Here is an 18145-nt window from a genome sequence, read left to right on the forward strand (position 1 = left end):
CAGCACGGACCCTGCCCGAGAGGGGTGAAGGGCGCCGCAGCGCAGGCGGAGGGCAGCCCAGAGCCGCCGGCCGGAGAGGCGAGCTTGGTGCCGTCTCGGCGGCGGGGAAGGCGCCGTGCCCGGGCCGCCAGCCCGCCGCTGCCCCGACCCCAGCAGCCCCGTGCGGCGGAGCGGGCAGCGCCCGGCGGCCCGTCACGGGGCGGGGAGCGGCACCACAGGAAGTCAGTTCTGGTTCCTGGGTTAAGGTGCTCGGGCGGCAGCGAGCGCCCTGTGCCGGGAGCGGCCGCGGGCTCCGTCAGGCGCTCGTAAGTCTGAGTCGCTTTTCAAACCCCTCCGTCCCCTTCCGCGGGGAACGGCGGGCGCTCGGCCCCGGGGGCTGGGGTGCGGGTCCCAGGGGCTGCGGACGGCTCCTCGGCCGCCCCTGCCCTCGGCCCCGCCGCACTTCCGCCATCCGCTCAGAGGGACGCCGGTTCCCCCGCCGCCGGTTTGCCCGGCTCCGGGAGCGGGGCGGGGGGGCGCGCAGTCGGTGCCTGCGGAAAGTGCGGGGTGGGCGCCGCCGCCCCCGCCGCTCTAGGCGGGCAGCGGGAGCGGGGGCAGCGGGCTGTCCCGGGGGTGCCGAGCGGAGCAGCGGGAGGAGGTGCTGCCTCCGGGGACAGGAACGGCCCGGGGGGTGTACAAGCCCAGCGGCCCCCTGGTCCCCGTCCCCTTCGCTGAGCGCGGAGGGGCTGTCTGCGCCTCGGGGGCTCCTGCTGGGACTCCGGCTCTTCCCGCAGGCGGGCAAAGAGGGAGTTTTGTCCATCATTAAAAAAAAAAAACAACAACAATAACAACAACCCACCACAACCTAAACGAAAGTGCAGTGAGCTCTCAGCCTCTCACACATGATTACCTCAACAGGTTTCCAGTTCCCAAGATGATGGCAGTGTAACTTACAAAATATTTCCATTGAAGAAGCTGTTTTGAAAGCAGAAATTTGTAGAGAAGTACTTGCTTCTGGATGGCATCTGTGTTCTCATGTGAACCTATGCGAGGTAGGCATGTGCGTTATGAATGAATGTGTATATACACATGATTAGTTCAAACCTTATTTTTTCAGAATTTAAGGTGTTTTCTGAGGCACTATGAAAACTCAAAACGTGCCTCTCTAGTGATCTGTGGAGCTGGGATTTCAGGATATATGCAGCAGTGTGTTGCTAATCTTTATGTTTGGGCTTTTTTGGCATTTGACTCAGAAAATTCATATTACTGCTGCTGGTTTTTTTCCCACCTATGTTGGCAAAATGTTTCTCATTTGAAGCAAGTATTTTAAGAGCATCTGGAGGCTTCATTGGGTTTGTTTACTTAAAAGTTTGTCTTACAACATTTGCTATACCCAGTTGTTTCCCAATGTTCAGGTCTTTACTCAAAAATTAAATTCTAGTTCTCGATGGCATAGCTCTGGCAACACAGCACCCAAAGGTTCTCACATTTGCAGGATCCCCTCATCAGACAAACTCTGGAGCTAATCTCTTTCTCTAATTATGTCCTGGTTAGATTAAATGCAGCGTTTTGTATTGCTGCATCTGTTTAACTACATATTGTTGTTAATAATTGTGAAAGTCGTTAAGATTTAATGAACACCTAGAATGTCTGTTGCTAAAGATAAGGGTTCACAACTTTGGGCTGAAGGTATTCCAGTTGTTGTATGGATACAACATAATTAAACCTGATTAAAATAGTGGGAGTGTTTGTTTTGGGGGCTGTTTTTGGGTTTGGGTTTTTTTTTATGTTAGGGGTGTTGGGTTGGGTTTTTTCCTTCTAACTGGATGTAGGGAGCAGGGTAAATGACAAGGAACAGTTGGCAAATTCCCTGATAAATATTGATGCATATGAAAGAGAAGCAGAAGAAGGAGCCAGTTTTTCTAACTGCAAGGAATTCTGGATATGAGATAGATAACATAAGAAGCAGTTATTTATTCCAGCAGCAGGCAGCTCAGGGTGTGACTACAGAGTAGTTTAATCCAATCTAAATCTAGACTGCTGCAGTCCTACCCACGGTTAGTCTTATGTTCCCACTGCCTCCTTGTGTTGGTAGTAGTGCTCCAGCAGGCTTGCAGTCAGCTAGCTGCCATTTAAATTTTGGGGTTGGTTTTTTTTTAGGGGGTTTGTTGTTGCTTTTTTGAGGAACTAGGGAGCTACTTCGGCGCACTCAACTGCATAGCATAGAAGTGCTAATACTGATACAAGCAAGTAGCAAAAATTTGTGGCCAGAGATGGGCGAAGGCAGGAGTATCCATGTCTGTGGCAGTGCAGACTTACATCACCATTGCATAACCCTGACTTCATGTTACATTTTTAAAGCCATTGAACACAGAAGTTCTGTCAGCCTCTTGCTGATGTTTTCTACTCCTGTGCTGGCTTCCTTGTCTTATCATGCCATTTGAAGTGGTCTGTGGAGCTGATACACATTAAAACTAACACAGCAAAAATATCTTTAGCATTTGGATTTAAGCTGGATTGGTTTGCTGATACAGTTTACAGTAAGCTGCTTGTGCTGGAAGAAAGGAAAGGGTGAGGTGGAAGCAGAAATTAGTGTCTAGGGTATGGGAAAATATAGGACCAATCTTCTGGTTACAGTTCCATCTTAAAGTGTCACTAGTAATAACTATTATTGCCCTTTTTTTACTGCATGGGGTCTAGATTTTAGGGAGCTACCAGTAAATTAGCTACCGTTCTTCTTGGTTTTCCCTACGAAGTAGAAAATCAGGTGCAGTGCTGCTATTCTGCCTGTTACATCAATTACTTTTGATACCAACAGCACAGATAAGAGCACAACTCTCAGTTAATACTCTCAGGTTCAATCAATTGGTAAACAAAAGGCTGGAAGTTAGGTATAAATTTTAAATACTGTTTTTCAAATTGAGATTTGAATTTGCATGAATGAAGTCGCCTTCATTTTCTACAAACTGTGAGTCCTATGGAACTGAACCCCATTCCCTCTATTAGAAGCTGAACATAGTCTTTTAAATTCCATTGCACTCATTTTTTGAAGTTACCTTTTATACGTACAAGATGCTGCCATTTACTAGGTAAATTGTTACTAGTGTCTCTGGAGAATTCCAGTAAAATACAAAATCAACATCAATGCAAACTGTGCAAGTTTTTAGAGAATGTGAGAGCACACTTTCAATCACTTTCAGCCATAACAATACCCTTCTGCAGTTTAGTACCCACACCTGCAGTCAGCTGTAATATCTGAATTTATTCATTGAACTATGTAAAACAGTCCTTCATTTGAAATTGTAAAAAAGCCTACCCATTTATTTAAAGATGTAGCCCAGGTATTAGAATGAATATTCCAGTTAGTAGAGGGATACTCTTTGGGGGAGGAAAAGGGTGGATGAAGTAGCCTGTGTTACTAACAGGGCTTTGAGGCAGTACACGTGGTCCTGAGATTATGAACTGCTGAACTGGTGTTTAGAGAAAAAAAAATAAATACAAAAACCTTTCGTATGAAACAACGTAGGCATTTTACACAAAATCTATAAACTTGGATTTCAGTAATACTTGTTACATCAAAGGATCCCCAAATGATTCCAAGCTGATAAGGAATTCACTTTTCTAGTAATAAAGTACAGCCATGCTGGAGTTGAGATACAATTGCTCTTGCAATATGTGCTCATCTTTAAAATAAAGTTTGCAGAACAAAAAGGTGTGACATTCATACAGCAGTCTGTTGCACCTTCTAGGAAAGTTGAACTGTGTTTCTGTATTCAGGCTCTATGATATGGAAGATATTCAAGAGCAAGAAAATGAACAAAAGCTCAAGCTGCAATCCTTAGAATTTTGACTAGAGGCCAAGACAAGTCATCCTCATACTCTTCTTGCTTGGCTTATCCATTATGATAAATTTTTATTTTAAAATTCATGTCATATATTACTATAGAAGCAAAGGACCTGTGTTTGCAAATTTCACTGTCTTGAAATTGAAGTCTGTGATGATTAATAGTGCTGTATTCTTATGTGTCAAAGTTCATGAGCTGTAATTTCAGAATTGTTATTGAAATTGTTCACAAAATATAAAAAGTTGATACCATATTGTGTGTAGAGGTCTGAGTCTTACTAATTCTTACTGGGTGGTGTTGCTGATTTTTAGATAAAAGATGTTTTAATTCACCTTGTAGTGTTGCTTGTGTTGCCATTTTCAAATATGGCATAGAACAGGACAGGTCCATGTGATCTAATGTTATTGAGCTTTTATCTTTTTATTGCTTAATGCCAAAAGCTGAGATTTATTTCATTTTTTTTAATGCTGTTATTTCACAATGCAGTAAACATTAAACTGTTGGAAACATCATAAAATCGGGTAACTGGTGATCTGCACTAATTGTAAGTCTCAGCCCTCAAACAGTGTAACTACACATACATTTACACATTCTGTACATCCAAAATTTAATTCAGAGTTAACCTGGTTTTGTTTGGCTTTTGTTGAAACCTGAACATAAAATTAAACGTTAAGGTGAGCAGAGCTATAGTTTAAACTATTATGAGTTAATGCTCGAACATACTGCACATATTAGTTGAATCTGATGTTAATACAAGTCGTTATATATGTTTTCAGTTGCAAACTTCTGTTTCTTAGCATTTTCTCTTTTTCCTTCTGATTACTTTTCAGGTCTGTTAACTTGACCATCTTTTCAGTGATGAAACAACATTGGGAATTATGGACAAAAACATTGGAGAGCAGCTTAACAAAGCTTACGAAGCCTATCGACAAGCATGCATGGATAGGGACTACGCTGTGAAAGAACTACAGCAAAAGGTAGGTGTTGGGTTCTGAATCATGTCTTTAAAGCCATCCTTCCCGTGGAGGACTGTAGTATACGTAGATTTCAGTTTCACTTTAGCTATGCGCATTTCAGTGCGTCTATTAAAGTTAGAAATTGCCATTATGAAACCAGGCCAGTACGCTACAGAGCAACTCATTAGGCTGTCAATGTGGTAGGTGGTTTTCAGGTTTTCACCCTGCAATTTTTTTTAGTTTTAAAGGTGAAAAAAGTGGTGTCTGGTTTGGAGGATTAATGAAGTCTTCTAATGTAAAAAGCAAAGTTGTAGATAGAATTTAGCCTTAATGAAGTACCTTCTGATATGTAATTTGTTTTATTAAAAAATACTTTTAAAATTATTTATATTAGTAGCTTTGATAATTTTTGTGTTACCAGGAAGATATGCCACATGAATTACTGGTTTACTTGATGTAAAATTTAAAGACTAATATATTAAGTACTGTGCAAGCTATTAGGATGAGTTTGTGTGTTGAAACATTTACAGCAAACTTAAAGAATAAGTGTTGATTTTAAAAAAAATAATCATCTATACAACTATTCTTTAATTATGAATTAACAGAAAGATTCTGAAGGCAATCTGATAGTAAGGAGCACCTTTGAATTTTTACTTAGTGTGTTATAGAAAACAGTACTTCAGGCAAAACTCCTCTAGGACTTCTCATCATGTGTGCCAGCATATTGCAAAGCTATCATTTTTGAGGTTTGTAATACTAGTTTTATCATGAATATTCTGCCCGGCAACTGAAACCTCTGTTATAGGAAGGCTTGAATGCTTTTGATGTTACAGGACATTCTGATGCTTCCATAGAGGTGGTAGGCTGGGACTTCGTTCAGGGGCAGATAAACCCTACTCAGTGTCAAGTTATGGAAGCAATAGTAGAATTGGGAGCAGGGAAAGGTCTAGTAGAGAATATCCTGATATCTGGGCACAATCCTGCCATACCTTTGCATGGCAAAATAAACTAGCCAAGGCATTGCAGAACAGATACCAAGTCAGTCATGTCTGCCATCACCCACTGTGCAGTCAGTCTCCATTCCTAGTCTGTTGCAGCAGTGCTGGGGCAAATCTGTAGCTTTTTCTGTACTTAACAAGCACAAGTAGCATGTCAAGACATTTTGTGCTGAAATTGCAACTAGCTTAACAAAAGGCAACACATTTTAAAATGTTTGGGAATCTTTGAAATTCTGTCTCTTAAGATGAAAAGTTAGTTATTTGAAGGAAAACAGGTCACGTTAATGCTCCTGGGTCATCTAACAGTACATAGAAGAAAGTTCTGTCCAAGAAACAAGGCATCAGGTGCAAGGTCAGATAGCCTTTCTAAAGGCTATGAAAGAAAACCAGAGAAGTGTGTGAGATCATCAGTGTTAAGTGATTAGTGAACTAATGCTTGCAAGATTTCTCTTTGCATTTTCTCTGGTTCAGAAATGAAAACCGAAAGCTTTTCATAAAGGTTTACCACCAGTTCAAATCTTTGTCCTAGCCGAACTTTCGGTAGTTGAATTTCATGACTTCAAAAGAGAAAAAAAGTATTTTTTCAAGAAGAGTTGATGCTATAATTAGTTGAGGGTGGTTTTTCTTTTTGTTTGTGTTGTTTTTCAGGTTTTTTAACCAAACTCCTGGTTTTTGAATGACCTTTGTACGGTGCTTTACTCTACTAACTTCCTCTGTTCATTGTGCGGCCTTCACACATTGTTGGATTGTCCATCATTCTGTTGTTAACAGTTTACTACTTAAGTTACCGATAGGCCACTTGTTTTGCCAGTCTCTAGAGCTGGGAGCCATGTCAAGCACACAGAAGCCAGAGTCATCTCAGCCAGATGGTGTTTGATACAGATGGATGGTTGGTTGTCATGCAGATCTTCTAGTTGGTAACTTGTTGCTGCCATCTGACTCAAGGAATAATTTGTGCACACTGGCTGTCAAAAGCATCTTCTCTTCTGTCTGTTTTAGCTGTCATGTCTGTGCTCTGTACAGAAGTGTTGACAAGACATTGCTGTTGTACATTTTCAATTTGGTTCTCAGTGATTTTTCTGCTTCATGAGGTCTCTTATAGCTGCTGGAGTGTACTGCTCTTTGATCACTCTTTTTTTTTTTTTTTTAATAAACTCTCATAGTACAACTACTACCTGGTCTTTAAAAATAAATTTTGCTTGTTGATTTTTTCCTGCCTGCTTTACAGACAAAAGACATTGGGCAATAGTAGGGTGTGGAATTTAAATCTGAGATTTGATAACTAGATAGCAGTGTGGATAAACTATGAATGGACATGAAAACAATGCCTAGTCTTTTTCCAGGTCGTGACTTGTTCAGTAATAAACATATTCTTAATTTCAGAAAAATTCACTGCATTTCTCTGAGTTTCTTTGCTGGGACTTCCCAAGTTTTCTTGCTTGTTTTTAGCACTACCGTAACTGCAACATTAGGCATGTGCTAATGAAATAATAGGTTTTGAGTATTAGCACCTTTCTGCCACCAGACCATTTGTTCAATTAACCTGCTATCTAACAATATTTATACACTTCGAAATGTGAGCAGTCTTAATAGGCTCTGTATGGCCTATTTATAGGATGAGATGGAGTATTGCTAGAAGAATGGGGCTGCTTCCTTGCTTCCCCCCCTATAGTCTACTACACTCAAAGGAACAGGCAAAACTCTGTTTATAGGCAATTAAACTTATTTACAGAATATCTGTTGTATGGAATCAGCAATGTTGTTGTTTTCCATTTAAAATGTATCTTTTTGAAAGCCTGTATTTGTATTGTTTATTTGTTAGAAAATACGGCAGAAGAAAGTTACTTCTTTCTATAGATAAACTAACTGACCAGCATTCTGAAGTATACTAAAATTCTAATTTTAAACCTGATGTATTCTATGCCTATAAATGAAGAATCCTATACTTAAAAGTTATCCTATCCTTTAAAACTGTCACAGTTGAAACAGTTACTGAAAATCAGAAATTATTTCCTATAATACTTTTTCTAATCAGGGCGGTCTCAAAAATATGGACTTGCCAAAGGTGATTGTGGTTGGGTTTTCACACAGAGGTCCACAACTATAATTATCTTTAAAAATCAGAGCTGCTTTTTAAATGCCAAATAGGAGACCCCTAGTCAAAACAGAATAAGATTAATGCTAATTATATTGTATTTACAGACAGAAAACTACATGCAGCAAATACGTGAACAGCAGGAAAAGATAGAGCTTCAAAACAGCATTATTGCAAAACTGAAATCGCAGTTAGCTGCTCTGAATGCTAATAGAGGTATGTACTCCAATTTGCACATTATTTCTTTTTATGCTGTGTTGCATTGATGAATAGTTCTGACTGTTGCTTCAGTTTTTACAATATACATCTCTCAAGGCAGTATCATACTTTTCTGTGAACGTGAGAGTTAACACAAATGTGCAGTTTCAAAATCTATTTATAAAATGCAACACTTCTGAGGTCTCTCTTTATCCTCTTCAAGAAATGGTGAGATTTTCTTTAGATGTAGAACCTGCTTACACTGAAGCCAATAAAAGTTATGGAAATATGGGTTCGAATCATTCACTAGAATTAAAACTACAATCATTACATATTAACTTTACAATTATCTGTTAATAAGCTTAGCTCAGGTTGTTCTAGAGGTGAATGCCATGCTTATATGTATTTTATGTTATATGAGTCTTGTGATGCTTATCGTATTGGATAACCAAAGCTTTATAAACAGGTAAATCTCTTTCAAATCAAATAGTCATTGATGGATAATTTTCCACTGTTTGTCTGTATTACACAAATAAGAGAAAAGAGTCAAAGTAACCATGTGTTAATCTGCCATGCTCATTAAATATTTATTCACACTAGCCTAACACTCCTGGTTTTCATAAATACTAGCAAAGTGGTTGGCTTTTATTTTTAAGAGTATATGTACATTCTTTATTGCTGGCTTAGTCTTCCATTGTCTCTAAGCGCAGAATTGGGCTTCTCTTGGTTGTTTAATATGAAGACTTGCTCAAAGAAAATAAAGAAGTTAATATAAGCCTAGCTTCTTTTAATTTTGCTTCTACTTAGAAGCTGGCTAGGGAAAAACAGTGACAATCAGCTGTCTTTTTTTTTTTTTTTTTAAGGTAATGCACATCCCTACATTCTGATGCATGAAGACATTGAAACCTCCAACTTGCCTTTCAGCCAGCTCTCTGAAAAACTGAACATAGCAAAGCAAAGGGAAAAACTCTTAAAGGTATGGTCATTTGCAGTATCTTTAACATAAGAACACATTTGTGCTGTGATTATACTGAGAACCTAAAGAGATAAGTGGCATTTTTACTGGTGCCTTTGAACTGCACTTCTTCTAATCAAGATCCTCACCTGACGTGCATTGAGTGTTGTGCCACTGAAGTACTTAGGTGAACAATGCATCTATCTTTGATCCTTCCCAGTACAATTGCTCTTTGGCCATTGAAGTCCCCAGAGTAGTTTTAATTATAAAGTAGGAACTTACTTGCTCATTTATTTCTTAACCTGCTAAAACCAGTGGTCAAGAAGGGGTTTTCTCTTTCTCTCATGAGAGCTTTTCATATTGCAACCGCTCTGTGTATTTTTGCAAGAAATGGAGAACCTGCACTCAAAAAGTGATAGAGTCTGGAGACACTGATGACTTGTTTGCTTTTTCAAATAGCCAGTTTTAATGCAATGTCTCTTCTGCCCCTCTTGGCTGAAGTAACACCAAGATTTTCACTACAGCCTGTTGAGAATCACAGGAATAAGGATAAAGTAATAGTGCAGAATAAGTGGGAAATGCTTGAATGGATTTTGCATATTGAGCAAAGACAGTGACAGAGACGCACAAAGTTGCATTGTTCTTATCCTAAGTCATCATACAATGTTTTTTGAGAACTGTCTTGTAACATAAAATCTCTTAATTTTTAATTTTTAATATGAATCTCCATAGCACTGAGCCTGTAAGGGTCATAAGACAACCCTTATATGAAATCAGGCATTGTGTTTAGAAAGACTTAATTTCAGGACGTGTTTCCTAAACCTGAGCTATAAACAAGTTTAATTATGCTAAATTCTGAGAAATGTGTTTTTAATCAGAACTGTTAATTTAAAAATAATTTCACTGGATTACTGTTGCTTAATTATCTTGAAGGAATCTCATTTGAGACTAAGCCTTTGGAAACATTTGAAGCATACTGTTACCAAAGATTTATATACACTTCATTTTTATTTAAAAAAAGTCTTCATATAACTTTTCTACACTAGAATCTGTAATCACAAGATGTCATTTCTTTCCTAATCTTTGCATTTATTTGGAATACAACATAGATGAAGGGTTAATTCTTTGATGGAACATCTTTATATATTTTTGCATTTCTCTGTCTTGAGTTGGATAAAAATTATGTCTTACGGTTGCACATGGAGACCTGACCAAGTCATACCTTGTTTCTGAATACTTGCTCAAGGACAATAGTTTTAAGTAACTCAGTCTTATAATGAGTAGGAGAAAGGAAGCTGTGTTTTCTGCTGTTCTCATGGGGAAACATTGAGAAATTATGTGATCTGTACAGAAGATTACAGACAATGCATGAGAAGCTGGAATCATTTCAGGGGCTATTTTCTTAATGGAATGTAAGTTATTTGTCTTTATCTGCACTTTTTTTTTCTTTTTTTGTAGTCAGTTATTGCAATTATTTCTCAGCAGTAGGTAGTTTCATATGGGTTTTGTTTCATCTGTGCCATGAACCGAAATATTTTGGATATAACTCCGTGCAGAGTCAACTATACAGTCTGTCTGCATTTAAACCCAGGCATAGTGCTACACAATTAGGGTCTTTTCAGATCTCTATTGATCTAAACCCATGCAAAGTCAGGTTGACTCAGAGTATTTATGTTCCTGTTATTGGGAATGTAGTAGCTCTCTAAGTGTTGAGAGCATGGACCTCGAGGAAAAAGTTTGCCTGGCTCAAGGCTGGCTTCTGCAGAGGCATGTGGGTATCTTTGCACTATCCTTCCAATATAAGGAGGACACTAATATTTGGTGTTGTGCCTAGTAAGCTTCCACTAACCTGGCAAGAGTGATACAAAGATGTCCAGACAGCACAGCAGAGGTATGCATGCTTCTATTAGCTCTGGCTGTGTCTTGGCCATGCCATTGATGGGCTGGCTCTGGGTGGACATATGCAGCAGTCTCTGTACAGAAGTTCTCATTTTATTTAATAAACTTGGAAGAGGAGAACCATATAGTCCCAACTTCCCGGTGAAGATGATGGAAAATTAATTGTAGTGTGATATGTTTTTGTGGCAGCTGCTGCTTTTTGCATTTTTTAAATGAAGAACTTTTGATGGATAAAAAGATGGAATGAATGTATGGAACAAGTTGGGGAAAATGAACAGTAGCAAATCACCAGGACCACACCAAGTTAACCTAAGAGTTCCCACTTGTCTATCTTTCTGAATAAATGAAGTAAAAGTGAAGAAGGAAAAAAAAAAATAAAGGTGTGCCATATTCAAAAAGAAGAAAGCAAAAGGAGACGATTCTTCACAGGGCAGGTAGTCAACCAGTGGAAAATTGGACAACTTCATGAAAGAGAAATCTGTTGAGAGTTAATAAATACATAGAAACTATTACTAAGAAGGTCTCGAAATTTATTAAAAGATGTATCCTGAATGCCTCCTGTTTTCTTTTACTCTTTCCTAGACATCACATTTTGACATTTGTTAGACCAAAAATCCATCGTCCTGTCACTGACCCAGTATAGTGACAGTGTCTTGCATCTAATTCAATAAAGTTTTGGCTTTTTCAGCTAATGAAATTTGGAAGCTCCAATATTCTATTTGGAAGCCTGTATTTTTCTAATCATATTCTATCCACATTCTGCTCTAAATGAAATAAATTATGTCTACAGCCATTGTCCACTACTGCATTAAGTGCTTTATTCTACTTCTTCACCAAAAATTTCAGGCTTGTAAAATGTACAGTTCCAGATGATAAATTATGATTACAATCTTTAAGTTAAAATGTTGCTGTTTCTTCCTGTCCTTCCTTGAAACTCAGACTCTTTTCTGTGGCTGGAGGTGCCTGGATTTATTGATACCTATTGAAACTGTCTTTTGCTAAGTCCAATGGGATTTCTCAGTGGACCATGTTCTGTCCTCCATTAAAGCTAACAGAAATCCTGAATCAACTGTAATAGGTGCATGATTAGAGCTTAAATTTCAGAGATTTAAAATGAGGGAAAGGTTAGCTTTTCTGTGTTTTCTAGTCAGTGACCATACTTGTGTATTTTACCTGCTGTTGTCAAATTCTGTTGCCAGTGCGTAATAAATTTATTTTTTTTTTGTTTACATTCATCTTCACTGAAAGAGCTGAGTGGACCAGATTGGCTCGGTGGTCAGTACCAAATTAAATACAATATTACCAGATTTTTTCAGTCCCTCTGCTTGAGGAGACCAAATGGACCTAAATTGCTGCCTGTTTTTGAGTACAGCCTAGCTAAACTTCACTAACTAGGAAGATCCAGTTACTGTTTCAGAGCCAAATCTGCCCAGCAAACAGAAAACCTTAGTAAGTGACATTACACAATGTCAAGTAAAGCTTCTCTGCATGCTGTTTCTAGTAGAGTCAGACATCAGAATCCCTGTAAATTTCATAAAACATGAAGCTAAAGTCAATACCTGTGACAGGAAAACATGCTCATGGGTTATTTTCCTAGGTCAAGAACCTCAGCATTAAACACTCTGTGGAGTTTGTTGATCAGAACTTCTTACGCTGTGAAAAAGGAGAGGAGGCTGTGTGTCAGGAATGAATGATGTATATGGTGTATGAAACTGTTCAGCCTGCAATAAATGTTTAGGTCTTTTTTTTTGTGCAGGACATAAGCAGAGGAATGGCAGATGGTAGTCATTTTGTGCTTAAAATTATGGTGCTGAAATATTTAAGTAACCAAGAGCAGCTACTGCAGTGGTCTTGTAGAGTTGTGTGCTCCAGTCAGTACCAGCTTCTGTAGTGTCACTTTGTTTCCTGTGTTTGCAAAGAAAGCTGTACTTCATGATTTTATGGTAGCTGACAATTTTATGCATTTAGCTGTTCTTTGCTGCTAGTATAATGTATTCAGTAGGATTAGTTAGGTCCTGCTACCCGATACAAGAAATTCTGGTATCAATAGCCTTTCTCTTGTTGCTTCATCTGCTTAAGCTGTCTCTACCCAATAATAAAGAGGTTTTGGTTAAACTGTTAAAATTTACAGTTAGTATTCCCTGAGACCACTTATAGTAGTTCATCAGCTGAACACTGTTTTTCCTTTAAACCATCTGACTGTTTATTCTAGGAAGCCACTGAAACACACCATTATAGTACACTTTGGGGAGCAATAAAAGGACCTGTCTTTGCAGCAGTACAGTCTGGGGACTGACTGGCTGTGGAGCAGCTCTGCTGGAAAGGAGATGGGGTCTTGTTACACAGCAAGCTGAACAAGAGCCAGCAGTGTGTCCTTGCAGAAAAGAAGGGCAACAGCTTCCTGGGCTATATTAACAGGAGCACAGCCAAGGAAGCGAGGATCTCTCTCTTTTCAGCATTCATTGGTCTGCATCTGGAATTACTATGCTCAGTTTGGGGGCATCCAGTACAGGAAGGATATTGATAAACTAGAGTGATTCCAGCAGAAGCCCCACTGAGATGGTTGGGGACTTGAGTACCTACACCATGAGAAAAAGCTGCAGAAGCTGGACTTGTCCAGCCTGGAGAAGAGAAGGCTTTAGTGGAAGCTAATAGCTTTTGGATACCTACATTGAGGTGATCAGGCAGATAGAGCCAGGCTCTTAACGGTGGTGCATGGCAAGAGGATGAGAGATAAAGGGCAGCTGAAACATTAAAGGTTCAGATTGGACATAAGGGAAAACTTTTCACTATGAGGACAGCCAGGCATTGGAAAAAGTTGCCTGGAAAGGCTGTGCCATGTCCATGCTTGGAGAATTCAAGACCAACTGAGTAACCTGATCAGACATAACTGACCCTGCTCCTAATCAGGAGCTAGAGAAATCTTGAGGTCCCTTCGAACTTGAATTATCCTCTAATTCTATAAAGCCTCTCCAAAAGAAAAGATAATGTTCATAATACAGATGTAACCTCTTTGTTGGTTGCCAATACCAGCATACTTAAAATATCCATTGTGTGGCCAGGTACTTAACTGAGCAGGTATGACCCATGTGACGTACTTACTTGTCGTGGCATTAGCTGTATAAACTTCAGCCAGTTTATAAATGTGTAAACACCCAAACTCAGTCAATATTAGAAACTAAGATCATCAAGCTATGAAGTGCTGTATTATTGAAAGATCCCAAAAGAAGTAATCGTTTCTCTACTGTTTCCTGGTGTGATATCCTGATGGTGCGCAAGAATGATTTCTATCTGTATGTACTGATACATCTTCATTGCAACATGTTGCATGGCTCTTCTCACGTTGGTTCTTATGTGGCTTTTCTCATTGCTTGCTTAAATCTTGTCCTCGCTGCCTGAAGGAGAATGTAGGAAAAATAAAACTAATGCAGTGCTCCCAGTTTGCTGAAAGCTTTTGAAAGCCCCTGTGTTATTTGGAGCCGTAATAGACTCAAACAGATTAATTATGTGTGTGCAGACCAATGCTGTATCACAGACTCAGTGAAAGTTATTTTACTGTCCTTAAGATGGAGTTTTTCTTCAAGGGTAAGTGTTGTGTTCAACACAAGCTTTTTTCTAGGTGTTTGGATTTCCAGCAAATCATTTTCAAAGGAAAATACAGGAGAAGCTGTGTCCCATTAGCTTTTTTAAAGAGGAAATGGAATTTTACCATGGAATGGTTAAACTAGATATAAGGAAGAAATTGTTTACAATGACGGTGGTACTTCCTTAACTTGCTTTGAACTTTCAGTGCCTCATAGTACTGTAATTCTTTCTAGTGTTCTAGTGCCATTTGAAAAAATGAAATCTAGCTGCTATAGCATCAGTTATAGATGATGTATGGGTTCTTTAGCCTAAAATCTTCAGTCTTGTTTGGTTTTTTCGAGAATTATACCAAAAAATCTTTCTCCTTTTTTTTGTCCTTTGCTATTTGTTCTTTTGTTTTTCATCTGCTTCCCTGAATTCTTATCTACCATGATATATACAGATTCCACACTAGAAGAGTATACAAAGTGTTTCATGGTCTGTCCTAGGACTCTACATGTATTCCCCACACCACATGCCAGAAGTGCAAAACATGGAAGAAAGGTTAGGATTAAGGAAGTTAGCAACACCTAAAGCAGAAATACCATGTAAATTCAAAGACTGAAAGAATGGGATATGTCAGATCTGCAGATGATGGTGAGAGAGGAGTTTTGCTGGGATAGAAACATTCTGGTTTTAGACAATGTGTTCAGTTTACTAAGAAGAAGAGGCTTAATCTCAATCCCTGAGATACCACCCAAATCCAGGGTTGCATTGAAGCTCTTACTATAGGTTTACTCTTCAAAGTCACAATTGAAACTAAAGAGAAAAAAAACCGATGGCTTCAAAGCCATTTTTCTGTGGGATTTTTACCCAGCTAGTATAGCTTCTTGAGGCTAAACTGTTGTGTCAGCTGCATATACATACATCCATGCTTAACCACGTGCTGTCTCTGTAGAGGGGCTCTGGACCCAGCCATACATGGCTGTCAACGTCTGGCAGAGTAGCCCTACCTACCTAATCTCCAAATGCATCAACCTCACCCTAATTAGGTCCCATTTGTAAATAAAACAAATGTTCTTGAAAGAGCACTTATCTCCTCCTTTTCTCTTCGCCTTGCCCTACCTATCTGCGGACTATCTCACTGCATTTCACTTAACATTACTTCTTACAGAGTTAACCATTTGGGCTTACTTCTCTGGCAGAGACAGACATGGAGCTTCAGGCCACCTTTTGTTACACTTGATTCAGTTCAAGATCAGTGTTTCTATAGATTTCATAAACTGACAGATTGAAGGTTTTCGTAGCCACAGTTTTTAACCACAGGTTGTTGAAAATTATCCAAGGATTGTCTTTGAGCATACTGAAAAAAAATTGTTATATTCTTCTTCATTCCACCAAAAATCCCACATTGTTATATTCTTCTGCATTGCTCCAAAAAGCCCATATATATAAATATTCTATGAATTACCAGATAGATAGTTAAAGTGGTGCCAGCCACTGTTTTCTGTTTCACAAATCTTCATAGCATTTCAGTATTTGCAATGTAATCCTGGTGATACGTACAAACTAGAGGACAAGCGGCTGGAGAGCATGCCTGGAGAAAGAGATCTGGGTTGATGGCAAGTTGATATGAGTCAAGAGTGTGCCCTGGCAGTCAAAAGGGCCAACTGTGTCCTGAGATGCATCAAGCACAGCATAGCTAGCTGGTCAAAGGATGTGATTTTCCCACTCTACACTGCACTGGTGCAGCCCCACGTGAACAACTCTGTGTGGTTTTTGCCACCTTGCTATAAGAAGGACATCAGACTATGTAGGGTGTCCAGAGGAGGAGGGTGACCATGATGGTGAAAGGCTTTGAGGGCAAGATTTACAACGAGCAGCTGAGGTCACTTGGTTTATTCAGTTTGGAGAAGGCTCAGGGGTGACCTCATGGCAGTCTACAGTTTAATGAAATTTTTTATATATTGTATGTAAAATGTTCATGTCAATGATATAGTGAGTGGACCAAGAGAGTATCTTTATCTTTTATAAACACTAATATGACTTTCATAAATTCAGAACATACAGTTGTTTTGAGTAATCATCTATGGTAAGTTATGTCTGTGTATAGTGGTAGAAGGTCTTTACTAACAGTTTAAAAATAATAATTTAATAAATGAGAGTGGCCCTTACTTATGTTGCAAAAGCTTAATTTATTCCTGGCTGCTGAATAGTGATATTCCACAAGCCTCAGTTCTCTTAGTAGTATTGATGTTTCTAAAATTATTTTTTAGGAACAGTTAGAAAGTGAGAGCATGAAGTTGAAGCAACTTGAAGACAAAAGCAATCAAAAGGAAAGGAAGTATTTATCTATTATTTCCAACCAAGAAGATAAAATAAGAACTCTGAAAAGCAAATTGAAAGACTTAAATGAAGCACAAAAGGGTATACAGGTGCCAACATATAAAAGGGAGGTAAGATAAAAAACCAAGTGGTTGAGATAAAATGAAAAAAACCCAAACATTTGTAAATTATTACGTTTCAAACATATTTATACTAATTATTCTAAGAAATTGATCTTAAATTTCAGCATTATATAATTACGAGGAAATCATTAAAGTATATAAAGCACACAGGAAACACCAAAATATTAAATACATATTGACTGATCTGTGTGTTAATCATTTTATATTATGTCATTAAAATTTTCATATTTGTGAAAACTCCAGCATTTCCGTTTTATAATTTTCAGTTGGAAGTTTTCACCAAGACTGAGTTTTTTCAGTTTTTTATGCCACCCTATTTTTGTTACAGAATAGCAACCAGAGTGCTATTCTGTCCTTGTGGGATAGCTAGAGTGCAGTCATCCATGTGAATCTAACCACATCGCCATATTTTAGATAGCTAATTTAAAGTGAACATAGGTAAGGGGAGGAGCACAGCAACACATAACTTGTTGCTATTAGACTTCCTAAGCATTACGTAAGTCACGGTGGTAAGCATTTCTAACCCACGTTACTAGGTATAAGGCAGCTCAAATGTGCCTATGGGAGCTGCAGTTGCACTTTAGTGCAAGGTAAGACCTGTAGGCTCTAGGTCTGTGATTATAAATAACGTATCATCGAAATCAGCTTATTTGGCAGACATATGATCAAGTTCTCTGTCTGATTTGGAGCACATATGAACTACCCAGACCATCTGGTAATGTAGATCTAGTGGAACTGCAGCTTAATGACTGCTTATTATAAAAACTTCCCTTAATGCCTGGTCTTAAAACTGTGTAATACTAGAGTTAACCACAAGGTGGTAGTCAAAGTTAATATCTTATTTAAAAACCTGCTAAAAACTCTTGACGCATTAGCTTGTGATGTGTTCATTGAAAATTTCAGTGAATAAATTGATTTTTAAGAGCTAAAATAACTGGATACCTCACTAACAAGCTCATGCACAATACAAAATTTACCTTATACATGATTGAACCAGAATGACAGTCAAGCAATATTCTTAGAACCAGTTTCCTTTCAAGGGAGTATGAGCAGAGGAATGCCATACTGAGTTGCTAAGTTAAACTAAAAATAGGAATTTCACACAAACAGTAAAAAACTGGTTTTGTCATTTTGTGAATGTTTTGAGAGCTTCCAGAAGGACTAGGTGAAGGATCCTGTGACATTTTT

General features: G+C 38.7%; 1 protein-coding gene across 1 annotated transcript in view; it reads left to right on the forward strand.

Moving 5' to 3' along the window:
* The first annotated feature begins 233 nt into the window (after window positions 1-233).
* Window positions 234-18145, forward strand: part of TANK (TRAF family member associated NFKB activator) — a 28466-nt gene continuing 10554 nt past the window's right edge. The window contains exons 1-6 of the mRNA XM_014954689.1: window positions 234-305; window positions 898-1031; window positions 4655-4801; window positions 7981-8089; window positions 8935-9047; window positions 16766-16945. Of these exons, the coding sequence (XP_014810175.1) occupies window positions 4703-4801; window positions 7981-8089; window positions 8935-9047; window positions 16766-16945 (501 nt within the window). The 5' untranslated portion in view covers window positions 234-305; window positions 898-1031; window positions 4655-4702. The remainder of the gene's footprint in view (window positions 306-897; window positions 1032-4654; window positions 4802-7980; window positions 8090-8934; window positions 9048-16765; window positions 16946-18145) is intronic.

This window comes from Calidris pugnax, unplaced genomic scaffold, assembly GCF_001431845.1.
Source record: "Calidris pugnax isolate Ruff unplaced genomic scaffold, ASM143184v1 scaffold103, whole genome shotgun sequence".
NCBI lineage: Eukaryota > Metazoa > Chordata > Aves > Charadriiformes > Scolopacidae > Calidris > Calidris pugnax.